Below are 27,095 nucleotides of genomic sequence, written 5' to 3'. Positions count from 1 at the left end.
GGGGTGAATATCAACAGAGGGAAAATTTCTTTTTGTAGTGCTAACGAGGCCAATGGACTGCAGGGTTCTGTTTCTGACTCTGGGATGCAGCGAGGTCAAGCCATGACTAGAGGGGACTGTGGGTCAGGACCCCTGGGTTCTATTCCCGCCTCTAGAAGGGAGTGTGCTCTAGTGCTTAGAGCAGAGGACTGAAAGACAAGGCGCCTAGGTTTTACTCCTGACTCTGCCACTGATTTTCTGTGTGGTCTTGGCCAAGGTGTTTAACATCTCTGTCCCTCCATTTACTCTATAAAATGGAAGCAATAATGCTTACCTCCTAGGGTGTTGGGATAAAGAAAACACATTTGTAGAGCACTTGGAGATCTGTAGAGGGCAGATTCTCTATACAGAATATCTGTGCCTCTCATCCATTCACTTGAATGGAAATGGCAATACCTCACATTTAAGTGAATCAGTTTGGAACAGTCTCACACCTCCATGGGGGTTATCATTTTCATACGCTTTCCCTGAGCTTTAAGACCCATTGCCAGTTTCTTTGAAACTGGCTGTAAGACACTGAACCTCCAGTCTTATTAATTAATTAATTCCATGCTGAGCACTCAAGTCATCAAGTTAGAAGGGCAGTGATGTTTGTTTAAGCAAGGAGAGACACCTCCTGTCTGCTTACTGTGTGTTCCTCACATCTCTGTGTAAAAGCCTCTCATCCATCCTTGAGCTCCCCATGCAGAGGACTTGGAGCCAAGGCCCCCACATGCTGGTCACTGAGAGGGTATTCTCTGCACCCTCAAAAAGGCTGTCATAGCAATAATGCTTATAACACATTACTCTGTAGCGTTTTCAGTAGATCTCAAAGGTGGTCACTGTCAATATCCCCATTTTACAGATGGGGAAACTGAGGTATAGAGTGGTGCTGTGACTTGCCCAAAGTCACCCAGCATGCTAGTGGCAGAGGAAGGAATAAAACCCAGGCCCTTTCAGTCCTAATGTCTAGCCACTATTCTACACTGCCTCACACATACAACTACAGAGAATCATAGAATATCAGGGTTGGAAGGGACCTCAGGAGGTCATCTAGTCCAACCTCCTGCTCAAAGCAGGACCTAATCCCCAACTAAATCAATTGGCTGTCAGCTGCTCTGCTGGAGTTCTCATTTGTCTAGCCTAACCAATCAGGTCTAATGAATAGGTTCCATTCAGGTGCCAAGGTTTGGAGAAGGGGAAAAATGACCAACCCTTAATTTCTTGCCTACCCATAATAACCATGTAGCTGTGTGACCCCACTCTCCATGGCTAATCTCTCGCCAAACATTTTTAGACCCACCAAAGGGCTGCTTGGAAATCAGGTGACACACAAAGGGCCCAACAAAAGTAGAAACTCACAATCACTGTTCCCTCTAAGCTGTGCACGTGTGTGCGCACACACAGATCCTAAACCCCGTGCACAAGGTGAAACACCATGTGCACAAAAAATGAAATACTACATCGGAGCCAGGCCGAAATATCATTTACAGGTGTCTTTTGACATTGTTCGCCTGCCATCTATCAACACAGCCAGATTCTACTAGCTGGCAAGGGGGGGGAAGGGAAAGGAGGTTAAATTTCCTTTTTCTAAGTATTTAAAAATGATATTTATAAAATAACATGGTGTAACGCTATTATCACAAATTGCAAATTAAAAATTTTTTAAATGTGTAAGCATTTTACTCACTTGTGCACATTTGTCTCATGGCGCACAAATTTGAACTCTGCTTCAAAAATTTGCACAGAAGAAATTTTTTGTGCATACGGCCTGTCAAAAATTAGAGGGAACATTGCTCACAATCTTAGATGATGAGCAAAATAAAAATCTATTTCTAGGTCATCTCCCCAAAGCAGCTTGCTTCAGTGAGAGAGCCCCCTGGAGAAACCCTTCAATTTATTGGTACACTACTTATGTATATGTATATCAGTGGTGCTAGAGTCCCTATCCCAGCCAGAAGAGAATTGGTTGTCCTAAGTACTGTGCGCACACAGAGTAAGAAAGTCCTTGTCCCAAGGCTCTGACAGGCTGAACAGATAAGACAGATGATCAGGAACTGGAATTTCCATTCCAGGTGAAATTCTAACATTTGGATTTTTTTTTTCATTCTAAATCAGAATGAAAAGCTGAAATTTCAAAATTTCCTGCAAAATGAAATTTCATTTTCAGTCAATCTCAGTGTTTGTTTTTGATTTTCAAGTGCCTTTCAAATGTTTTATTGTATAAGATAATATAAAATACATTTCTAAATGAAAAGTCACTTCATAAGGAAAAATCAAAACGATCCATTCCAAATACGTTAAATCACATTTCCACTTTTTTCCCCGAAATGAAATTTCTTTGAAATCGGCACATTCCCACAGAAAGTGTCTGTTTCAGTGGAAAGTTTTTGACCAGCTCTAGTCATTATCACTGTTTTTCAGATGGGGAAGTGAGGCACAGCAAGATCATGGCCAGAATTTTCAGAAGAGCTTGGCTTCTTGGATATCATAGTGCAAGCTAAGTTGACTTTTGGGTCCCTAAATGAAAGCTGAGCTCTGTTGAAAAGCTGGCCCCACCTTTAGGTGTTGAAGGCTTGGAAATCTGACTTTAGGTGACTCACTTGGGCGCACATAGTGAAATCCTGTGGTTGAGCCAGAAATATAAGCCAGCTCTCCTGAATCCCACCCTACAGTCATGACCTCAAGACCATCTCTTCTGTCTCATGCAATTCTCACTTCTTGTTTCTCTGCAAGTGGCACTAACTTCATAAGGAGTTTCCGGGGGGCACTGCATCAAGTCTGTGATATTTTCCAGCCTCAGTGGGGGGAAAACCCCAATTAAAGTAGAACATCATTAATTCTCCTTCTGGTAAAATAAATATCTCCAGTGGAAATGAATTTTGGGGCATGTTGTTTACTGTACCTATCAAGCCTTTGTTACTCTGACAAGGTTGGGCTAAGGACTGGGTGAAGTCAGTTCTCCTTGGCCAACCAGGAAAGGTTGCAGCCTATAGTAGTCCTGTGCCTGACCCCTTAAAACACAGCGGCTCTACTTACTGTTAAGATGGCAGGAGAGGACAGGTTGTTAGTGCTACCATGGCTCTGTTGGGTCCACAGAAGAGAAAACAGCCTCTTTTCAACATAGAGTAAATGTCTAATCCTGTTAATGGTTCTTACCAAGCAATTTGCCTCAATAATTGTAGGCCTATCTTGAAGTGAGTTACATGACATAAGTAAGACTTCATTTCTCAGTGGGCATGACTGGGAAGGTGAATGGAAGATTAATTTGTAACAAACATTAGGCTGGAGTCAGTCTAGCTAAGAAAAGCAGGAACACTCTGGTTGGTACTAGGGACAATATAACAGTACATGCTGTACAAGGATTGGTTCGTGAAAAGTAACCAAGTCAGTCATGAAGCATATGATGCAATGTATAGTCAGGAATACAAGTGTTAGTATAGATATATGTAAGGAAATGTTTTGCTGTGTAACTTTGGATTTGTGATGTAACATCCACCCACTGTGTTTAAACCTGGTCAGCTTGGGCATACTCTTGCTGTGTGCCCAATTCCAGAGTCAAACTGATTTTTTGGGAACCAAGTGGAAGAGAGTCTCAGGGGATCCCAACAATAATATCCTGCAGCAGGGAGTTCCACATATTAATAACACATCCAGCCAAATTCTGCTGCAGATACCAATTGGCTTTCCCATTGACTTCAATGGGAGTAGCACATGTTTATCTAAAGGCAGAATTTAGCTCATTCTGTAAAATGTATTCTCTTGTCTGTGTTTTAAATGTCCCTTCATGTATTATGAGAAAAAGAGTAAATGGGCCACTCATTATTTTATACGGTTACAGTAGATCTCTATTATCTCTGCTTTTTCCCTCTCCATTCCAAATTAAACAGATCTAGCCTTTTTTAAAAAAAAAATCCCTTCTCATCATATTGTTACTGTGCATAACAAAAATGATGATTCATGAAATGGAAAGTCATAAAAATGTTATTTATGCAGAATAAATAAATCCTGCCTCATCCTAAATATTTCCCTGCACTGTTATTTTCCCTCCTTGCGAGTCTTTATCCCATATGTGTGCTGTAAGATAAGACCACACGCAGATTTGTCACTGCAAGGTTGCTTGTAAGTGCCAGGCTGCAGACGCTGATATTTGTCTGTCTTTTCCTTGAGTCCTGAAGCACTCATTTTTTAAAAATACGTACACATTGTTACCGTGGGCCCAGCAAGCATATCAAAAGGGGGAAGGTTCTGTAGACCAGATGTTAAGTCTACAAACATTGGCATTGTCCCTTTAAGGTTGATCATCACAGTACTGAGAAGCTGCTATTTATTTTTTTATTAAAATTAGCCCCAGTATTCAGGGGTATTTTAATAAGCCAACTTCATCACATCCCTTTGCTAGCATAGGGCTTGATTCTCCACCGCTGCAGTCAATGGAAATTTCTCTGTGGACATCAATGGGAGCAGGAGCAAGAGCATGTGGGACCTTATGTCTCTACTGCTTTGCATCTTGTGAAGTCATTTACCCTTGCAGAATGTGGGTGTCAAACAGTTGTGGTTTTATGATGTTCGGACAGGTGCGAATGACCACACACAGTGTGAGGCCATGGAGACTCAGGCCTATATATTTTTAAAGGGATCATTTTGACCATAATTTTGACCATCTGCATTTGTACAGCACCTAGCACAATGGTATCCTGGTTCATGATTGGAGCTTCTAGGTGCTACCACAACACAAAGAATAAAAATCAGTAGTGGTCTGACCTCCTGCATAGCACGTGCAGTGCAGTAATTCCTGTACTCAAGGGAATTAATCTACCATAGGAGAACAGAGAGAGTCCTGACTTGAGCTTTTGGATCTGAATCTAATCCTGGATCTGGATCCAAGTCTTATGACTCAAGCCTCGAACCCATCTCTCCTGTTAGAGGACAGAACTAGCACCCCAGAAACACTCTGTCTGGTAACTGATTGGTAGCAAGCAATGCAGTAAGCCTTCTGTGCAGTCCTATAGCAGCTAGTGGGCTCTGTGCTTTTCATGTATTTTACATCTGAATACCAGGGAAGGCATTAGCATTTGGATTTGCTTCTAAGTCAGTTCGTGCTGGGGGATGGGGCAGGGAATCTCATATGAATTGCTATAAGGTTATGCAAGGTAGGTCAGGTGCATTGCTGTGCCTTTTATGTTGCAGCCTCTCTCCCTTTTCCCTCTTTGTCCTTCAAATAATTGATTTCTGTTAAAATAACTGAGATATATAATGCTTTGAGGTCAGGATGATCTGACTTGGCTCTTTTCCCTTCTCTCTCTCTCATCCGTGCTGTGATATTTTCCCCTCGTTCCCATGCTCCTCCGAGGCTATCACTGCTTTGGAAGGGTCTCATGTTTCTGTATTCTTTTTACCAGTCCAAGGAGATTGCTGACAATTCTGTACACAGGGATGTTATTTTATTTACATTGATAGCTCTCTCTCTCTCTCAGAGCAAATGTTCACTTTGTAATACACAAACAAAACAGCAAAAGCCAAACTCACATGTTAAATAAGCATCGCTTATTTATTGAAGCAAAATCTTATGTTTAGGAAAGGTGTTGAACTGACAGCCCAGGTGACAGCCCTTTATTTACCCAAAGAATAAACACCAGCAGTGCACACTCATTGTCCTGGGAACTTGCTGATTGATGCACCTGAGAGGATATTTCAATCATTGGCCTCTCTGCTGAGTGCCAATGACAGTGGAATGTGGACATCTCTCCCCTGGGAACTAGACTGAGATCACTAGCTCCTTTTGCACTGGCCACCAGTTTGCATTCACTCCTGAGGAAGGATGGTCATATGTTTAAGACATGAGACTACACCTTAGTAGCAGTAGAGTTAATCCTTCCTCTGCCACAAGCTCCCCTATGTACTTAGTCACATCACTTAATCTCTTTTTGCTCAGTTCCCCATCTAGGAGATGGTGATACATCCTTTGTCTGACTTGTCTATTCAGACTGAACATTGTTTGTGGCAGGGACTGTCTCTTAGTTTGTGTTTGTACAGCACCTAGAACAATGGAGCTCTGATCTCAGCTGCAGTTCTGGGCACTACTATCATGCAAATAGTAATAACCTGCCCTGCATTTGAACCAGTAACCTAGAGGTGAAAAGCTGTAGCCCGTTATCAGTTTCCTGTGGCACCTAGCTCTCTTTAAATACATGAAATGGATAGTGGTAGATTCTATGGGCCAGATCTTCAGCTGGTATAAACTGGAATAGCTCCATCGAAGTCCATTGAGCTGCACTAATTATCACCAGCTGAGGATCTGGCCCATAGAATCATTGTCAGCTATAACACAGAATGGGGAGCATCTTCAGCTCCCATTGAAACTGTTAAGGTGCTCAACATCTCACAACAGCGACCCTGTATGACCATCAGTTGTCCATTGTGCTTCATATTTCAACACAGAAGATTACTTGTAAATTTTGAACTTCTGATGTAGGTGAGCAGCCAATCCTAAAATTCAGAAACTATGTCTAAGGGGCTGGACGCTATAGAAAGCCCTAAAGTAGATGCGAGAATATCTTACTAGGAAATAGCATTCACTGTAACTTTGAAAATCTCTCCGCCTGAGATTATTGCAATGACTTCATGATTTTCCTCTAGCCTTGCACTCGGGCGGGGGGGGAGGGTTGAGTTCAAGTTTCGACACTGCTGTTGTGTTGGGTTTAAAATTACAACAACCCAGTGACTTTCTAGGTCTTAATGGTCCCCGAAGAAAAGAGACAAGGGAGGAATTGTGGTGTTAACTTTAAAGGGCATTGAGTTCGATGAGAGAATGTGCAGAACGAAAGAAGAGAAGGCAGTGATCAAAATCTGTCAGCAAGAAGTGGGGAAGGAAAAAATGTTGAGATCATCTTTCCCATTAAGCTTTTAGATGGACCTTTATAAGGTGACTTTACTTCTCTGCTCCAGACCTCTGTCAATTTTCTGATGAGGAGAGATGGGTTTTTTCCCCTCATTTCATATTAGATTTTCCAAATGTGATAGTCAGAGGGAGGAGGGAAGGTTTGGTAAATAAAAAGATCTCAGAAAGAGCATGCTCATTTGGCAGAAGCAAAGTGACTTGAGAGGGACTGATGTCAGGAGAGTTGGTGCGCTAAGACCCGGATTGTTATGCTGACCAATATTGTCTTATTGTTTCCTGGTACTCCCCCTGTCTGTAACCACGTCTTGTCATATACTTAGGGTATTTCTACACTAGAAATGCTACAGCATTCTTCCATTGACCTAGTGGTGGCTACAATGGGGCTTAGATCAGCTTAATTACATTGTACAGGGTGTGAAATTTTTCACAGCCCTGAGCAAAGTGGTTATGCTGACTTAACTTTGCACTGTAGAACACCCTTAGATTGAGGAAGCTGGCCATGTTAAAGTCAAGAACAAAGTGCCCATTGAGGGCCGAGGATTTCACCCTATGATTTGGCACTATGCCTTCGGTGTCAGTGGTGCGAGTGCTGCATTAGTGAATGTGACCATGAATGGAAGACTGATCCTCTCCAGACAGGTGGCAAAGACAACACCTCCTGAGCCTCACCACTGTCTGGATTCACCTGTAGAAGGTGATATATTACTATCCCCATTAAAAGAAAAAACACACACACACAGTCAGTTTCAACAGGAAGAGACAACCGGGCAAGTGGTGAGCCGAGAGCCATGTCTCAGGCTTTGCAAGTTCCCATCATAGTCATGTCATATTATCATAGTAACATAGGACTGGAAGTGACCTTGATAGGTCATCTAATCCAGTCCCCTGCACTAAGGCAGGACTAAGTATTAGCTAAACCATCCCCGACAGGCGTGTCTAATCTGTTCTTTAAAACCTTCAGTGATGGAGATTCTACAACCTCCCTAGGCAATTTGTTCCAGTGCTTAACTATCCTTACAGATAGGAAGTTTTTCCTAAATGTCCAACCTAAATCAACCTTGCTGTAATTTTAAGCCAATTACTTCTTGTCCTGTCCTCAGTGGTTAAAGAGAACAATTTATCACCCTCCTCTTTGTATCAGTCTTTTACATACTTAAACTGTTATGTCCCCCCAAGTCTTCTCTTCTCTAGACTAAACACACACAAGTTTTTCAATCTGTCCTCTCAAGTCATATTTTCTAGACCTTTAATCATTTTTGCTGCTTCTCTGGACTTTCTCCAATTTGTCCACATCTTTCCTGAAGCATGGTACCCAGAACTGGATGCAAAACTCTAGTTGAGGCCTTATCAGTGCTGAGTAAAGTGGAAGAATTACTTCATGTCTTGCTTACAACACTCCTGCTAATACATCTCAAAATATTCACTTTTTCCCCCCCCAACATTACGTATTACGTTGTTGACTCATATTTAGTTTGTGATTCACTATGACCTTCAGATCGTTTTCTGCAGAACTCCTTCCTCAGAGGTCATTTCCTATTATGTATTTGTGGATTGTTCCTTCCTAAGTGGAGTACTTTGCATATCCTTATTGAATTGCATCCTATTTACTTCAGACCATTTCTCCAGTTTGTCAGGATCATTTTGAATTCTAATCCTGTCCTTCAAAGTGCTTGCATCCCCTCCCACCTTGGTATCATTGGCAAACTTTACAAGTGTACTCTCTATGCCATTATCGAAATCCTTTATGAAGATATCAAATAGATCCAGACTCAGGACAGATCCCTACAGGACCACTCATGATATGCCCTTCCAGTTTAACTGAGAACCATGGATAACTACTCTTTGAGTATGGTTTTTCCCCAACCTTATAGTAGATTCATCTAGGCTATATTTGCCTAGTTTGTGTATGAGAAAGTCATGTGAGACAGTATCAAAAGCCTTTCTAAAATTGAGATACATCATATCTACTGCTTCTCCCCATCCATAGGCTTGTTACCCTGTCAAAAAAAGATATGAGGTTGGTTTGACCTCATTTATTCTTGACAAATCCATATTGACTGTTACTTATCACTTTATTATCTTCTAGTTTTTTACAAATTGATTGTTTGATTATTTGCTCCAGTATCTTTCTGGATACTGAAGTTAAATTGACTGATCTATAGTTCCCTGGATTACCCTTATTCCCTTTTTATAGATAGGTACTATATTTGCCCTTGGGATCTCTCCTGTCCACAAATTCTCAAAGATAATTGCTAATGGCTCAGAGATCTTCAGCTAGGTCCTTAAGTGTTCTGGGATATATTTTCTCAGACCTGCCAACTTGGAGATGTCTGGCTTGTTTAAATAATTCTTAACTTGTTCTTTCCCTGTTTTAGCCTCAGATCCTGCCCCACTTGCACCCATGTGCCATTATGGAGGCACATGAGCACAAGCCAAAAGCATGAAGAGCTGATGGCTTCATAGATCGATTTGACTGGTCACTCTGCTAATCAACCTCTAGAGCGTGAACCCTAATTTGTCTCTGAATTTAGCTTGCATTAAAGGGCAATTCTTGCCTCATCCACAAAACGGAGCTTGAAAACAGGATCCACATTCCCAAGGCATGTTGGACCCGATTCTCCACTCCTATTTCATAGCTGCATGATTCCATTGGCTCCTCTGCAGTTACCCTCACTTCACAGCAACATAAGCGAGAGGAGAAGCAGGCCTGTGGTATCAGATGGGCGTTGCATCAGTTAACATAGTGACGTCAGGACCTGCCCTGCAAATGCCATCTCACATCAGCAGTCCTGTCTCATGCAAAGGCTCCCATTGACTTCAGTGGCACTTCTCACAAGAGTGTAAAAAAAAAAAAAAAAAAAAAAAACCCACACATTCACGGTATATGGAAACCAAATCTGGCCCTAATTCTGTGTCCATGAGAATCTCATGAATGTGATATATGCCATCATGGGCCAGCAATGCCCCTCTGCCATATACATTGGTCAAACTGGACAGTCTCTACGAATAAATGGACACAAATCAGACGTCAAGAATTATAACATTCAAAAACCAGTTGGAGAACACTTCAATCTCTCCTGTCACACGATTAGAGACCTGAGAGTGGCTATTCAACAAAAAAAACTTCAAAAACAGACTCCAACGAGAGACTGCTGAATTGGAATTAATTTGCAAACTGGATACAATTCACATAGGCTTGAATAGAGACTGGGAGTGGATGGGTCATTATACAAAGTAAAACTATTTCCCCATGTTATTTCCCACCCCCAACATCCCCCACTGTTCCTCAGACATTCTTGTCAACTGCTGAAAATGGTCCACCTTGATTTTCCCCCCACCCTCCCTACCTGCTGGTAATAGCTCATCTTAAGCGATCACTCTCCTTACGGTATGTATGGTAATACCCATTGTTTCATGTTCTCTGTTTATGTATATAAATCTCCACACTGTATTTTCCACTGAATGAATCTGATGAAGTGAGCTGTAGCTCACGAAAGCTTATGCTCAAATAAATTTGTTAGTGTCTAAGGTGCCACAAGTCCTCCTTTTATTTTTGCGGTTACAGACTAACACGGCTGCTACTCTGAAACCTTTCAAAACTGGATACTCTCATAAAAAGCCAACCTTCCACACAAACTTCCTCGTGGCTGGACTTTACAAAAACTAGACAAGCCATTTACAACACACACTTTGCTTTTCTACAAAAGGAAAAAGGACACTAAACTATCTAAACTACTACATGCCACAAGGGGCCACAACAGTGGTTCCCTTAACACACCCAGCAATATTGTTAATCTATCCAACTATACTCTTAACCCAGCAGAAGAATCTGTCCTATCTCGGGGCCTCTCCTTTTGCCCCTCCACCCCCACATGACAGTTCTGTGGTGACCTAGAATCCTATTTTTAATGTCTCCGACTCAAGGAATATTTCCAACACACCTCTGAACAACATATTAACCCACAGAGACCTTCCTACCAACACTACAAAAAGAAGGATTCTGGGTGGACTCCTCCTGAAGGTCGAAACAACAGACTGGACTTCTACATAGAGTGCTTCCGCTTACGTGCACGGGCTGAAATTGTGGAAAAGCAGCATCACTTGCCCCATAACCTCAGCCGTGCAGAACACAATGTCATCCACAGCCTCAGAAACAACTCTGACATCATAATCAAAAAGGCTGACAAAGGAGGTGCTATTGTCATTATGAATAGGTTGGAATATGAACAAGAGGCTACTAGGCAGCTCTCCAACACCACTTTCTACAAGCCATTACCCTCTGATCCCACTGAGGGTTACCAAAAGAAACTACACCATTTGCTCAAGAAACTCCCTGAAAAAGCATAACAAATCCGCGCACACACACCCCTGGAACCCCGACCAGGGGTATTCTGTCTGCTACCCAAGATCCATAAACCTGGAAATCCTGGACGCTCCATCATCTCAGGCATTGGCACCCTGACAGCAGGATTGTCTAGCTATGTAGACTCCCTCCTCAGGTCCTAAACTACCAGCAACCCCAGCTATCTTCAAGACACCACTGACTTCCTGAGGAAACTACAATCCATCAGTGAACTACATCCATAGTGGCCAGGATGGTGTTTTTAGGATGAAGCCCTCTACACCAACACCATGGACTACAAGCCATCAGGAACAGTATCCCCTATAATGTCATGACTAACCTAGTGGCTGAACTTTGTGACTTTGTCCTCACCCATAACTATTTCACATTTGGAGACAATGTATACCTTCAAATCAGCGGTACTGCGATGGGTACCCGCATGGCCCCACAGTATGCCAACATTTTAATGACTGACTTAGAACAATGCTTCCTCAGCTCATCCCCTAATGCCCCTACTCTACTTGCGCTACATTGATGACATCTTCATCACCTGGACCCATGGAAAAAAAGCCCTTGAGGAACTCCACCATGATTTCAACAATTTCCATCCCACCATCAACCTCAGCCTTGACCAGTCCACACAAGAGATCCACTTCCTGGACACTACAGTGCTAATAAGCGATGGTCACATAAACACCACCCTATACCGGAAACCTACTGACCGCTATTCCTACCTACATGCCTCCAGCTTTCACCCAGATCACACCACACGATCCATTGTCTACAGCCAAGCTCTACGATACAACTGCATTTGCTCCAACCCCTCAGACAGAAACAAACACCTACAAGATCTCTATCAAGCATTCTTACAACTACAATACTCACCTGCTGAAGTGAAGAAACAGATTGACAAAGCCAGAAGAGTACCCAGAAGTCACCTACTACGGGACAGGCCCAACAAAGAAAATAACAGAACGCCACTAGCCATCACCTTCAGCCCACAACTAAAACCTCTCCAACGCATCATCAAGGATCTACAACCTATCCTGAAGGATGACCCATCACTCTCACAGATCTTGGGAGACAGGCCAGTCCTTGCTACAGACAGCCCCCAACCTGAAGCAAATACTCACCAGCAACCACACACCACACAACAGAACCACTAACCCAGGAACCTATCCTTGCAACAAAGCCCGTTGTCAACTCTGTCCACATATCTATTCAGGGGACACTCTCATAGGGCCTAATCACATCAGCGACACTATCAGAGGCTCGGTCATCTGCGCATCTACCAATGTGATATATGCCATCATGTGCCAGCAATGCCCCTCTGCCATGTACATTGGTCAAACTGGACAGTCTCTATGTAAAAGAATAAATGGACACAAATCAGACGTCAAGAATTATAACATTCAAAAACCAGTCGGAGAACACTTCAGTCTCTCTGGTCACTTGATTACAGACCTGAGAGTGACTATTCTTCAGCCAAAAAAACTTCAAAAACAGACTCCAACGAGAGACTGCTGAATTGGAATTAATTTGCAAACTGGATACAATTAACTTAGGCTTGAATAGAGACTGGGAGTGGGTGGCTCATTACACAAAGTAAATCTATTTCCCCATGTTATTTTCCCCCCACCCACTGTTCCTTAGATGTTCTTGTCAACTGCTGGAAATGGCCCATCTTGATTATCACCACAAAAGGTTTTCTTCCTTCCCCCCACCCTCCCTACCTGCTGGTAATAGCTCATCTTAAGTGATCACTCTTGTTACAGTGTGTATGGTAATACCCATTGTTTCATGTTCTCTGTGTGTGTGTGTGTGTGTGTGTAAAAATCTCCCCACTGTATTTTCCACTGAATGCATCCGATGAAGTGAGCTGTAGCTCATGCAAGCTTATGCTTAAATAAATTTGTTAGTCTCTAAGGTGCCACAAGTACTCCTTTTCTTTTTATGACTATAACTGACTGTGAAAAGGGATTACAGCCCTTCCATAGAAGTCAGTGAACATGGGAAATGTTTCAGGGCTGTATCTGGCTCTAGGCAGGGGAGAACTGTCATATCAGCTACCATGGTTAAAAAACTACCTTCTGAGCAATAATTTCCAAAGGAGACTGAGTAATTATTTTACTGAGATAAGCACGGGAACATTGTGTAAAAAAACGTGTACTGTGTAATAGTCAAGTGCTCTAAGCAAGGGAATTTAAAGCTGTCAACAAGGAGGGAAATACCAACTTTTTAAGATTGAAAAACAGTCATAAAAAATTCCTGGCTCCCAGCCTAGTCAATACTGTAGCGAGCCACAGTTTCAGATTCACATTTTTCCTTCTGGGTTGGTATCTCAGTTGTTTTTTTTTTCTCCTTACCATAACGTAAGGCTTAACATGCACATCTTAACTCTGAACTCTGCAGGGCCATAGCCTCAGTTGGTGTCAGTCAACAACATTGACTTTGATGACTCTACACCCATTTACACCAGCTGAGCATCAGGATGTGTTTCCTTAAGGGATCACAAAAGCATCTGTAGCATGAACTTGAGGAGCAGTTCATATGCAAAACAATGCTGCTAAGATGGAGTGAAGCTCATCGGCATTCAGCTGTGCCCTGTGCTCCCCCTGCCTTGCCAGATCGTGAGAGTTTAACGTCCAAAACTGAAGGGCTGGAAAACCAGGAAATGTGAGGTTGAAATGACACTTCCCATACAACCTTAACTCTGCCCCCGTGGGGATGGCATGAGGAACTGGGAGTAGGACAGTACCTTAGCCCTCCATAACTACTCTTGATATTTGCCCAGCACCTGGCACAGTTCCAATGTATCACACCTGTTCATAGAGACTTCACTGTGCTCTGTGATTCGTAGATCCGAGGAGTATCTGAGACTGGTTGCACACAAAGGCACAGTCCTGGGAGCTGCCTGAGGGACTCCTTCGGGGAAGGATCAAAGTGTGTGTGGGGGGAGGGGGGTGGGCAGACTCACAGTTGGGTGGCACAAGGATTTTTTCATAGCCATCTGCCTCAGCATGTGGATTTAGGAGCACTTTCAAATAGCTCCAAACAGAAACACTGCTGCAACATTAACTCTGGTGTTACTAGGCATTACCCCATAATACTGCAGGCAGGGGGATAGAGTGGGAGCCCTGCACGGTCTCTCCAGAGAATGTAGGGCTAGCAAAAGGTGGAAGCACTAGAGTTCTGGGATTAGACCACACAACGGTTAAAGACATCAGTGCCCCATCTACACCAGTGCTGCCGTTATTGCTGGCACTGCAGAAGCTGCACTGGGGCTAGAACAGTGGTAGGAAACATATTCCATGTAGACAAGGCTCTAGAAACTGATGTTCTCTGCCCATCCAGGAAATGGGCACAGCACAGCAAACAGGGCTGATGCTAGCTGCCCCCACTGAACAACCCCGAGGGGCAAGGTAGGTTTCTATGCCCTCCCCTCTCTAGAAAAGCAACCCTGCCAACAGAAGTGTCCAGTGCAATGACCTTGCCCACTCAGAACTGAGCCTGTCAGCTCATTTGTTACCACCTGCTAACTGGCTATAGCTTTTGGAGATGCCAGCTTGGGCTGGCTTTGAACCCATGATGGAGATTACCAATTGGTAATCGCCTATTACCAATCCCTCCCTCCCATTCTCCCCACCACATTGCCAACCATGCATGAGGTATGTATTTTTTAGGAGAAAGGGAATTATATTCAGTTCAGCAGGTTTGTACTTGCTAAAAATGAACCCTATAGCTGGTATTTGCATTTCAGCAGGGGTCAAGAGATGCCAGCTGTGATCAGAACCCCATTGTACTAGGGGCTGTACAAACTGTCCCTGTCCTGATGAGCATACTGTCTCCGTAGACAAAGGGTGATAGAAAGGATGCGCTATCCTTCCCTTACAGTTGGGGAGTTGAGGCAGAGGGGAATGACTTGCACAAGGTGACTCAGGCCACTTGTGGAGGGCCAGGACTGGAATCCGGAGCGCCTGAGTGGCAGCCTTGTGGCATAATCACAAGATCAGCCTTCCTCTAACATATTGCCATTTCCAGCCAGTATAGAAATGCTAACACCTTGGCTTTTCTTCAAGCACTGGAGCTGTTAGCATGGATCAAAGATAATCCTCATCATGTCAGGTGAATCTTTTAACACTGCATACTTTTCCCCCTCCCCGAAAGTACCCATCGCTGAAGTTTGACCTAAAGCACACTTTTCTATCTAACAACAAAAATATATCTTGGCAGCCTCACGGTGCAGCAGCTGAATTTATTTTTCTGGCACTTGAAATACCCTCCCAGACCCACAGAACAAACCATCACACCTGCTATTTATGGAGCTTCTCTCACAAACCTAATGGAGTGAGTACTGAATTCACTCCCATTAATGCGCTTGGTGTCCAGGTCAGTGCTAGAAGCATAATGGTAATTCATTTTGAAAATCAATGCGGCTGTCAATGGAATGGCATCCCTTGAGGGAGCGGCATGCTTTTACTGGAGCTCCCCTGCCACCTGCTTTTTTGCCTTTTTTATATAAACATCTTCACAGTCAGGGAGAGCTGTAGAGCCATTAGTCCTGCCTTAAATTGCAGTTTATTTTTTAGTGCATTCATCAGCTTCCCTACATCTTCAGTAGATGCCAAATCACTTTGGCGGCATGGCCCCCGACAATCAAATCTACTCCCAATACCGCTTAATTCTAAACATGCCTCATTCCCGCGACTGTCAGACAGCAGTAGCCATAGGGGAGATTTGGCATGAAGGAGGTAGAAATGACAGATAAGAGGCAGCTTACGTGTGACGTAAAATGGCTGCCTTAGCAGCTAGCCCTGTGCAACAATAATCAAAAATACACTGTGGCCTGATGTGAATACCTATGAAACTGGGATCCTTTTGTTTTTCACACAGGCATCTCCACAGAGGTGGGCAGGGCGCTGGGGGTGGCTGGGCTGAGGGGCAGATGGGGATGTCTGACATTTTATTTATAACAGCAAGACTTGATAAATGCAAAGTAATGCACATTGGAAAACAATCTTAAGTACACATAAAATGATGCAGTCTAAATTAGCTGTTACCACTCAAGAAAGAGACCTTGGAGTAATTGTGGACAGTTCTCCGAAAACATCCAGCTGTCAAGAAAGTGAACAGAATGTTGGGAATCATTGAGACAGAAAATATATTGCCTCTATATAAATCAGGGGAGGGCAAACTACAGCCCATCAGGGCTTTCAATCCAGCCCACGGGATTGCCAGCCCCATGGCGCAGTGGGGCTAAGGCAGGCTTTCCGCCTGTCCTGGCCCCACGTTGCTCCTGGAAGCGGCCGGCACCATATCCCTGCAGCCCCTGGGGGAGAGGGCTTCAAGCCCTGCCCTCACCTGCAGGCACTGCGCCCCGCAGCTCCCATTGTCCGGGAATGGGGCAATGGGAGCTGCGGGGGGCAGTGCCTGCAGGCTTTGGGGGTGGTACCCACAGGATAAAGGGCTAAAGTGGCAGTGGCTCCTGGGCAAGAGCTAAGGCAGCGCGTGGTGGCCACTGCCAGACATGCTGGCCACTTCCAGGAGCAGTGCAGGGCCAGGGCACTGCCCAGGGAGCCTGCCTTAGTCCCACTGCATGCTGCTGCCACCCCGGTGCCATTTGAGGTAAGCGGTGCCAGGCTGAACCCTGCACCCTGAACCCTTCCTACACTCCACACCCCAACCCCCTGCCCTGAGCCCCTCCTGCACCTTCTGCCCCAACCCTACATTCATGGCCCTGCATACAGTTTCCCTACCCAGATGTGGCCCTTGGGGCAAAAAGTTTTCCTACCCCAATCCATGCTGTGCAGATCTGGTCACCCCATCTCAAAAAAAAAAAAAAAAAAAGATATATTGGAATTGGAAAAAGGTAGAGAAAAGGGCAACAAAAAATGATAGGGGGTATGGAACAGCTTCCATATGAGGAGATAATAAGACTGGGATTTTTCAGCTTGGAAAAAGAAGACTATGAGGAGATACAACAGAGGTCTATAAAAAACATGACTGGTGTGGAGAAAGTAAATAAGGAAGTGTTATTTATTCCTCATAAACACAAGACCTAGGGGTCATCAAATGAAATAGGCAGGTTTAAAACAAACAAAAGGAAGTATTTCTTCACACAACACACAGTCCATCTGTGGAACTCTTTGCCAGAGGATGTTGTGAAAGCCAAGACTAACGGGGTTCAAAAAAGAACTAGATAAGTTTCTAGAGGATAGGTCCATCAATGGCTATTAGTCAGGATGGGCAGGGATGCAAAACCATGCTCTAAAGTGTCCCTAGCCTCTGTTTGCCAGAAGCTAAGAATAGGTGTCAGGTAATCACTTTTCTGCTCTCCTGAAATCACTTGATTACCTGTTCTGTTCAGTCCCTCCGAAGCCCCTGGCATTGGCCACTGTCAGAAGACCGGATACTGGGCTGGATAGACCACTGGTCTAACCCATTATGGTCTTTTTATGACTTGTCTGTATTTATAGAAAATAGGATGAATTTGTTTGTATCCTTGTCCCTCTCCTTTAGTATGCTGCCTGTCTTCATCATCATTGCCATACAGCCCATTTGTGTCAGCTAGGCTGGTGCAAAGGAGCTGAGGGGCAGGCATAAATTCCCCCCTGAGGAATACCTCCAGGCAGGGGCACCTTGTACTGCCTCTGCAACAGCCCCAGTTGCAGGGGCAGGCTAAAGAAGGGAGAGGATGGATCTGGGATGTAGCCAGAGTGGATCTGTGCTCTGCCTATTCTGTGCCCCTGTAAAGCCCCATACAGGCCATTACAGCAGGGGGTGCAACTCAATGAAGTCATCTGGACTGTCCTAGCCAGACGCCACCCCCATCTCAGCAGGCACTGAATAGGGGAGGCAAAAACTGCATTCCCTCTGCTGGTGCCAGCACTGATGCAGCCAGCAATCCAGCTCACAGATTCTAGGGGCTTCGGGGCAGGGACTGTATCTCCGGAGCCTACAATACAGTGGGACACCAGTTCTGATTGGGGCCTTTATTATTAAGATATTTATGTTGCTATAGTAGCTAACGATAAGTGTCCAAGGACACTGAGGCAACTGTCTAAAAATCTCTCGGTGCTTTTCAGGGGAGTAATGTCCATGCAAAGAAAACAAGAGTTAGGTTTAAGTTCTCCTCTAACCCCATTAATATCAATGTTAAATATTGATTTTTGTGTTTAGCACAAACCACACAATAAAGTTAAGCCACGCTCCTGGACTTTTACTAATGTGCTTTTTCTGTCTCAATAGAAGAAGTTCACAGTATGATGGGGGAAATACATCAGCAGCAAAAGATCAGCAGACAGATCAATTTGGTACCTTGACATGATTTAGAAGACAAAAAAAAAAAAAATCACCTCCTGAGGGGCCATTCTTTTTCTGAGCCACTTTTCTTCTCTCTGTTGGTCATGTCACAAGGACAAAGAGCCACATTCTGATCTCAGTTTTACCAGTGTAAATCCAGAGTAGCAGCATTGACTTCAATCTAGATTGGAATCTGGCCCAGATTTGGGGATCTAGAGAAAACAGAGATAAAATTCAAAGATCCCTCATTTATCCTTCCAGTGATGTCCCAGGTGGAATATGATCTTTATAACAGCAACTTTCACTTACATCACCCAGTTTCTTACATTCTCTTTCAATAGGATCCCATTGGCAAGTTAGGAGAAACAAACCTTACCTGTGATAAGCGATGGTTAAAAAGACAGTGGATTGTTTAAGAGGTGTTTACTAATAATCACGGAGGAAGATAAAACGGTGTGGACTAATCAAAATCTCATTTTAGAACTGGTGTAATGTCAACACACCCCAGTCATCAGCAGGCAGGATCAAACCCAGGATTCCTGAAACTTACTGTAAGAGCCTCTCCTCCTGTGTGAGCTAAAAGACATATCACTCTTAGCCAGAGGTTCTTAAACTGTGGGTCAGGACCCCAAAGTGGGTTGGGACCCTGCAACAGGGTTGTGACTCACCACCACAGCACCTCCTCCTGTTCAGTCTGGGAATTAGCTCAGTTCACACAGAGCAGCCTCTGCCAGTGGTGTCCCATCCATCTCATCCTCAGTTGGCATCTCAACCCACATTGCACCCAGCTCACACCATCCTTTTCAGGACACTACCCTCCAGCAGCACCCCCAAGTCTACACTCACCCCCTTCCAGAGGGGAGGGGGGTAACAGCAGTCTTTCCAGTTCACTCCTGCCACAGTGGCCAACCACAACCCCTTGAGTCTAGCCCCTCTGTTTAAGGGCCGGTTGCAGTCTGTCACAGCCACCCTTGCACAGCCAGGTGCTGTACAAGGAAGAAGCAGGGGAGGAGACCCAGGCCAGCCCACTACTCTGGGTCACAACCCAGGGACCCTCTAATGGCAGCTTCCCTGCCCTCCTTCTCTCCCCTTGTCTAACTGTCCCTGGGCCACTTCCCCTCTGGCCCTTTACACCCTCTAGGCCCTTTCTATCAGGACCCACAGTCTGGCAGGTATTGGGCCAGAGCCCTTCTATGCTTCCCCAAGCCTGCCCAGCACAGCTCCAGCCAAGGTACCCATCGTGATCGTGATCGTGATCGTGATCGTGATCGTGATCGTGATCGTGATCGTGATCGTGATCGTGATCGACCCCGACCCCAGGTCTGGGACAGACTGCCTGTGCCCTTCCTGGGCAACCTTTATATAGCGCCTAGCCTAGCCCTGATTGGCTGACTGTAATACTGGCCCTGATTGGCTCCCAGTAGGCCTTTTCCTGATTGGCTGCCCTTCTGCACAGCTGCTCTGGCCTACTCTAGCCCTATCTCTCATAGGGGTGGGGCAGCTGCTTCACTACAGATCCCATTTTAATGGGGTTGCCAGGGCTGGCGTTAGACTTGTTGGGTCTTGGGGCTGAAGCCAAAGTCTGAGCCCCACTGCCCGGGGCTGAAGCCCTCAAGCTTTAGTGCCCCTCACAGCGGCAGGCTTGAGCGTTGGCCCCCCTGCCTTGAGTGATGGGTCTCGGGCTTCAGTCCCCCTTCCCAGGGTTGTGTTGTAATTTTAGTTGTCAGAAGGGGGTCAGGGTGCAATGAAATTTGAGAAACCCTGTTCTTAGCTAAGGCTGTAGCAGACTCCTCAGTCTCTGGCTGGGCTAGGTGCCACGAGAGGGGGACAGAGCAGTACCCCAGGCAGGCCTGGGTTATACTGGGAAAATTCTGATCTCAGTTACACTGGTATTTGCCAGCATAACGGAGATCAGAGTCTCCCTTTGCAGGTTTTATCTTGTACGTTGGAGCTGCACTCCAGCTACGCCCCCATCTGCAGTCACGCCCCTGACACGCACTCTACACTGAAGCTAGGAGACTGGGGTGGCCGGTTCTCTGGGCTTTGCTTTACCTGGACTTTCCCCAACACTGTGGGATTTTCAAACAGCTAGTTACACCTGCTTTCTGTCTAGTGCACACGACCAGAGCGGTACATAGGGTTGCCAACTTTCTGACTGCAGAAAACTGGCCACCCTTGCCCCGCCCCCTGCCCTGAGGCCCCACCCCCTGCTCACTCCTTCCCCTCTCCCTCTGTCATTCGCTGTCCCCCACCCTCGCTCACTTGTTCATTTTCACTGGGCTAGGGCAGGGAGTTGGGGTGCGGGAGGGGATGAGGGCTCCGCTGGGAGTGTGGGCTCTGAGATGGGGCTGAGGATGAGGGGTTTGGAGTGTGGGAGGGGGCTCTGGGCTGGGGCAGGGGGTTGGGGTGTGTGGTGGTGAGGGCTCCAGCTGGGGGTGTGGGCTCTGGGCTGGGGCCAGGGATGAGGGGTTCCGAGTGCTCAGGCAGGGGGTGCAGGCTGGAGATGAGGGGTTTGAGGTACAGGAGGGGGCTCAGGGCTGGGTATTGGGGTTCAGGGTGCAGGCTCTGGGAGGGAGTTTGGGTGCGGGAGGGGGCTCAAGGCTGGGGTAGGGCATTGGAGTGCAGGAGCGGTGCGGGGTGCAGGCTCCGGGCAGCGCTTACCTCTGGCAGCTCCCGGAAGTGGCGACATGCCCCTGCGGCCCCTAGGCGGAGGCTTGGCCATGGAGGCTCTGTGTGATGCCCTCACCCATAGGCACCGCCCCCACAGCTCCCATTGCCTGTGGTTCTCGGCCAATGGGAACTGCAGAGCTAGTGCTCGGGATGGGAGCAGCACTCAGAGCCCCCCTGGCCACCTCTCCACCTAGGAACTGGACCTTCTGGCCGGTTCCTGGGAGTCACGCAGAGCCAGGGCAGGCAAGGAGCCTGCCTTAGCCATGCTGCCCGGGTGACCAGACTTTTAGCAGCCCGATCAGCAGCGCTGACCGGAGCCACCAGGGTTCCTTTTCAACCGGGTGTTCCGGTTGAAAACTGGATGCCTGGCAACCCTAGCGGCACAACGTAGGCGGATCAGGGAACCAAGGTCTGAACTTCTGCCTTCTTACATGTTGCAAAAGGCCAGCTTTTTAACTCCCATGGAGAATTAGATGCCTAGACACTTTTGAAAATCCCACTGGGAACCTATTTCCATCGTTAGGTACCTAAACATCTTTAAAGCTCTGGCCCAAAGCACCTAACACACCTTTGGGTGCTGTGTAAATAATAATACTTACTATAATACTGTTATGAGCTAGGTGGAACCTTGTTATGGATTGAGTTAAAACTTTGTTGAGATTAATGGATGTGAATGCACTCTTCAGTTAACATATCTGTAAGGATAAATTAATCACAATCCCCCACCTAAGACAAAAGGGTTATGTGACCCTGCCCGAGAGTTTTAAACTGTGTGGGCAGAAGAGTTTTTGCTGAGTATTGTAAATTCAAGCAGAGGCCTATAAGTACAGTACAGCCCTGGAAGAAGCTGGAGAAAGGGTTTTGGGGTCTGGTGCTGGCTAAAAGAGGTTTAGGGCTGTAAGCAATAAAGCTATTCCCTGTTTTGGGTTCCTCCTGTGTTTGGAGAAGCAGGACTTCATACATTCCTTGTAAATAAACAAGATTGAATCAAAGAAATATCAGCCTCTATCATCTGTTTCTCATCCTAACTGGAACACTCACAGACTTTGATTCGCCACTTGGGTCAAAACAGAGTAACACTACCAACCAGTGGGCTCCATTTCTTGACTTCACTGCGAGTTTTCCCTGGGCAAAAACTGCAGGCCGGGGCCTGTTACTTCTGCGTATTTATCTGCCGGGCACATAGTCTGGCAGGCAGCTTGTTTGGTTCAGAAGTGATGCCATGTGTGAACTAAGGCTGTGATCCAAGTCCAGATCTTAGTGCACAGGTGTCCACTTCACAAACCCACCATCGCAACTCGCACTTATCTGCTCCACTGGGCAGAAAGGTTCAGGATTGAATGGACATAGAGACTGAGCTGTCCGTCTCTCCTCTTGCAAGGTACAAATTTGTAATAGTGGAACAATTAACCTTGGGCTGTGGTAGATTCTCCATCACTGATGTTTTCAAATCAAGACCGGATATCTTTGTAAAAGAGCTGCTGTGGCTCAGACAAGAAGTTATACCCTCGGTGTGGGAATTAGTGGGTTACATTCTTTGGCCTGTACACTGCAGAAAGACAGACTGGCTGATCATAATCCCTATGGGTGGTCCAGGCAGATCACAGTTGAGGCAAACGAGCAGTTTGCACTGTTGTTGACTGTGCTGTTCCGGCTCCATGGATTTAATTCCCCAGGACTGTCAATCAGACACTTTTCCCATCAACACTACATTAGTTAAAATCACAGCTATAAAAATGGTGACTTCAGTACCATATGACTAGAATTTTATATGCATTGTGATTACGTGCCTCGCCTGGGAGCTCTTGAAACCACTTTAACTAAACTGGCTCTGCTTTTCCGATATATATTTCCTTGTTTTTATGGGGCTTACAGCCTGGTTGTAAAAATTCATGCCTGGTTCAAGTGCTTGAAGCACATTTATCGGATATCTGGGATGGCAGTGGGATTGCTCTTAATCGCTGTAGGGGCATTGGGTGGAAATAGAGTTAGTATTTTAAAATGCATTTTCTCTTTCAGCAACAGTGCAGAGACAGTATTAGGTAGTGGCTAGAGAAGGGGACTTTGAGTTAGGCCTTGCATCTTTTCCCACTTCACCTGGTGTAAATCAGAAATAGCTCTATTGGAATCAATGGAGTTACACCATAAAACCAGTAGGAGAGGAGAATCAGGACTCTGGAATGCCTTCCTACTCTGCCATTGACTCAATATGTGACCTTGGGCAAGACACCTCACTTCTCCGTGCCTCGGTTTACCCTGCTATAACTAGGATGTAATAATCCCAAACAGGTGTGTGGTGAGGCATATTGAACACCTGTCTCTAATGCTTCTGGGGAGTTCTTTGGATGAGAAACACAACTCATTATTTAAAAGGTCCCATTTGTAAACTGGTGTTCCAATGAGTTCATGATGATGCTAGGGCCTGATTCCTGGCAGATTTGTGCCTTGTGTAGTCATTTACCCCTGTGCAAAGTGAGCGCAAAAAAGGGTATAAAATGCTTCCACTGTATGCTGATAACATGGTGGACTCACTGGGCACAGGTGTGAATGGCTGCCCAAGGCAGGGAAGAATCAGGCTCCCTTGCCTCAGGATGTCCCAGCAAGGCAAATGCAGTCAGCCACCTGCTTCTTGTATTCCCTCCTCAGGATCAATTGGGGCTAAGCTTGAAGGCAAGAACTTAGGAACTAAAGAATCTGTTGTTTAAAGAGGCCCTTAGGAGCCCTTCAGTGGGAGCCTGGTTTAATTCTTTCCTATGCAGAGACTCTGAATGTATTCTTCTCTCATGCTGGTTTGTCACCAGTGTGACCTCCTTGACTTCAGGGAACATTCTCCTGATTTTCACTGGAGTAAATGAGAGGAGAAACAACCTCCTATTCCTGTCAAGTGCTGAGACCCTCCTGCTAGGTGACTTCCATGACCCGGCCCTCAGTCCATTTACTCTACGACCACTTAATTCCTTTGTTTCTCCATATTCCCCTGCAGAGAAGGTGGCATCTGATTCTGCCAGTTTATAGTTGCACCATTGGACCCAGTTTCCAGTTCCTGGGTGTATTTGTGTGTGTACATCACTAATCTAATTGCCTCTATGACGAGATAACTGGCTCTGTGGATGAGGGGAAAGCAGTAGACATGTTATTCCTTGACTTTAGCAAAGCTTTTGATACTGTCTCCCACGGGATTCTTGCCAGCAAGTTAAAGAAGTATGGGCTGGATGAATGAACTATAAGGAGGACAGAAAGCTGGCTAGATCGTCGGGCTCAACGGGTAGTGATCAAAGGCTCCATGTCTAGTTGGCAGCTGGTATCAAGTGGAGTGCCCCAAGGGTCGGTCCTCAGGCCGGTTTTGTTCAATATCTTTATTAATGATCTGGAGGATGGCGTGGACTGCACCCTCAGCAAGTTTGCAGATGACACTAAACTGGGAGGAGTGATAGATACGGTGGAGGGTAGGGATAGGATACAGAGGGACCTAGACAAATTAGAGGATTGGGACAAAAGTTATCTGATGAGGTTCAACAAGGACAAGTGCAGAGTCCTGCACTTAGGACGGAAGAATCGCATGCACCGCTACAGACTAGGGACCGAATGGCTAGGCAGCAGTTCTGCAGAAAAGGATCTAGGGGTTACAGTGGATGAGAAGCTGGATATGAGTCAACAATGTGCCCTTGTTGCCAAGAAGGCTAACGGCATTTTGGGCTGTATAAGTAGGGGCATTGCCAGCAGATTGAGGGACGTGATCGTTCCCCTCTATTCAACATTGGTGAGGCCTCATCTGGAGTACTCTGTCCAGTTTTGGGCCCCACACTACAAGAAGGATGTGGAAAAATTGGAAAGTGTCCAGCAGAGGGCAACAAAAATGATTAGGGGGCTGGAACACATGATTTATGAGGAGAGGCTGAGGGAACTGGGATTGTTTAGTCTGCAGAAGAGAATAAGGGGGGATTTGATAGCTTCTTTCAACTACCTGAAAGGGGGTTCTAGAGAGGATAGATCTTCTAGACTGTTCTCAGTGGTAGCAGATGACAGAACAAGGAGTAATGGTCTCAAGTTGCAGTGGGGGAGGTTTAGGTTGGATATTAGGAAAAACTTTTTCACTAGGAGGGTGGTGAAGCACTGGAATGCGTTACCTAGGGAGGTGGTGGAATCTCCTTCCTTTGAGGTTTTTAAGGTCAGGCTTGACAAAGCCTTGGCTAGGATGATTTAGTGGGGGTTGGTCCTGCTTTGAGCAGGGGGTTGGACTAGATGACCTCCTGAGGTCCCTTCCAACCCTGATATTCTATGATTCTATGATCACCTAGGTGGCTTTGTCAGCAGATACTCACTAATTTAACGCCAGCACCAATAACTGTCTGTATTTCCCAGGCTGAGGAATATGGTGCGTTCCTGCATGACTATGTCACTAATAACCATAAGCAAAACCATCTCCCTCTCCCTGAATGCCTGAGCATTTTCCTAAAGAATCTAAAGTTCAAATTATTAAGGACAAGGTTCATAGATTCATAGATACTAAGGTCAGAAGGGACCATTATGATCATCTAGTCTGACCTCCTACACAACGCAGGCCACAGAATCTCACCCATCCACTCCTGTGAAAAACCTCTTATCTATGTCTGAACTATTGAAGTCCTCGAATCATGGTTTAAAGACTTCAAGGAGCAGAGAATCCTCCAGCAAGTGACCCATGCCCCATGCTACAGAGGAAGGCGAAAAACCTCCAGGGCCTCTTCCAATCTGCCCTGGAAGAAAATTCTTTCCCGACCCAAATATGGTGATCAGCTAAACCCTGAGCATATGGGCAAGATTCACCAGCCAGATACCCAGGAAAGAAATTTCTGTAGTTGGCATGAATCATTAGTGCTGTCAAAGGCACCAGATGGGCAACCCAGGAGAATTAAATCTTGTCTTTATCCACAGCCTGGGGCGGGGGTGGGAACACAAGTTTGCCCTTGCTGCCACGGCAATGTGTTTTAGTCATGATCTGGAGGTAAGAATACAGTTTAGACTCCCATGGCCCATTCAGTGTTTGGACTGCCTGCAAAACTGCCATTGGATTGGTGGCTTTTGCACTGTTATTTTTAAGTGCATCACAGCTGAGATCTCTAGACAGGTATAACTTTGATGACTGAAAGTGAGTGCCTAATTGAATGGCAGTGGCAGTAGCAGTGGAGTGTGGCCTGGGGGTAGAACACTTGCCTGCAGAGCCAGGTGATGGGCGTAGCCCAGTGAGTGTTCTTGGGTAGGCCACAGTACGTCTCGCTTTCCTCTTCTGGCTTTGTATGGTGCTTGTAGAGCTATGGCTGGAAAGGGCTAGCTGTTTACATGCTAATAATCCTCATTGTATTTTTCTCACACAGACACTCTGAGGAACATTCCCTTGGTGAGCCATGGTCCGCGCTCCTCCCCAGCCGAGCTAAACAGCTCCAACCACCACCTGCTCAGAGAACGCAAGTCGTCAGCTCCTGCCCACTCCAGCCAACCTACCTTGTTCACTTTCGATTCACCTGCCAACCACGTCCAGACCACCTTGTCTGCCAGCGCCCCACAGGACTATCTCTTCCTGCACCAATGTATGAGTCGAAAATCAGAAAATACAAGGTACAGTAGGAGGTCTATGGGCAAACTTAGGGGGAAATCCTGTAACATCAGGAATGATATTCCACCCTCAGAGCTATATCCAGAGGGAGCGCTGGCAGTTGGCACAGGCATTCTGGGGTCTACTTCCAGCTCTGCCACTGATTGGCTATGTGATCTTGGGCAAGTCACTTAATCTCACATATCTATCACTGACATCAATGAGAATTGTACCTTGATCAAAGGCATGATGTCAGCCTTACTGCGTCAGTAAATCTAGGCAGCTGAAGA

General features: G+C 45.7%; 1 protein-coding gene across 2 annotated transcripts in view; it reads left to right on the top strand.

Moving 5' to 3' along the window:
- Nucleotides 1-27,095, top strand: part of GAB2 (GRB2 associated binding protein 2) — a 195,815-nt gene that overhangs the window by 150,405 nt on the left and 18,315 nt on the right. For both annotated transcript variants that reach the window (XM_038387664.2, XM_043504087.1), the window contains exon 3: nt 26,588-26,828. In XM_038387664.2, the coding sequence (XP_038243592.1) occupies nt 26,588-26,828 (241 nt within the window). The remainder of the gene's footprint in view (nt 1-26,587; nt 26,829-27,095) is intronic.

The sequence above is a fragment of the Dermochelys coriacea genome, chromosome 1, assembly GCF_009764565.3.
Source record: "Dermochelys coriacea isolate rDerCor1 chromosome 1, rDerCor1.pri.v4, whole genome shotgun sequence".
NCBI classification, from domain to species: Eukaryota; Metazoa; Chordata; order Testudines; family Dermochelyidae; genus Dermochelys; species Dermochelys coriacea.
The sequence above is the reverse complement of the archived record's forward strand: the minus strand, read 5'-3'. Positions and strand labels throughout refer to the sequence as shown.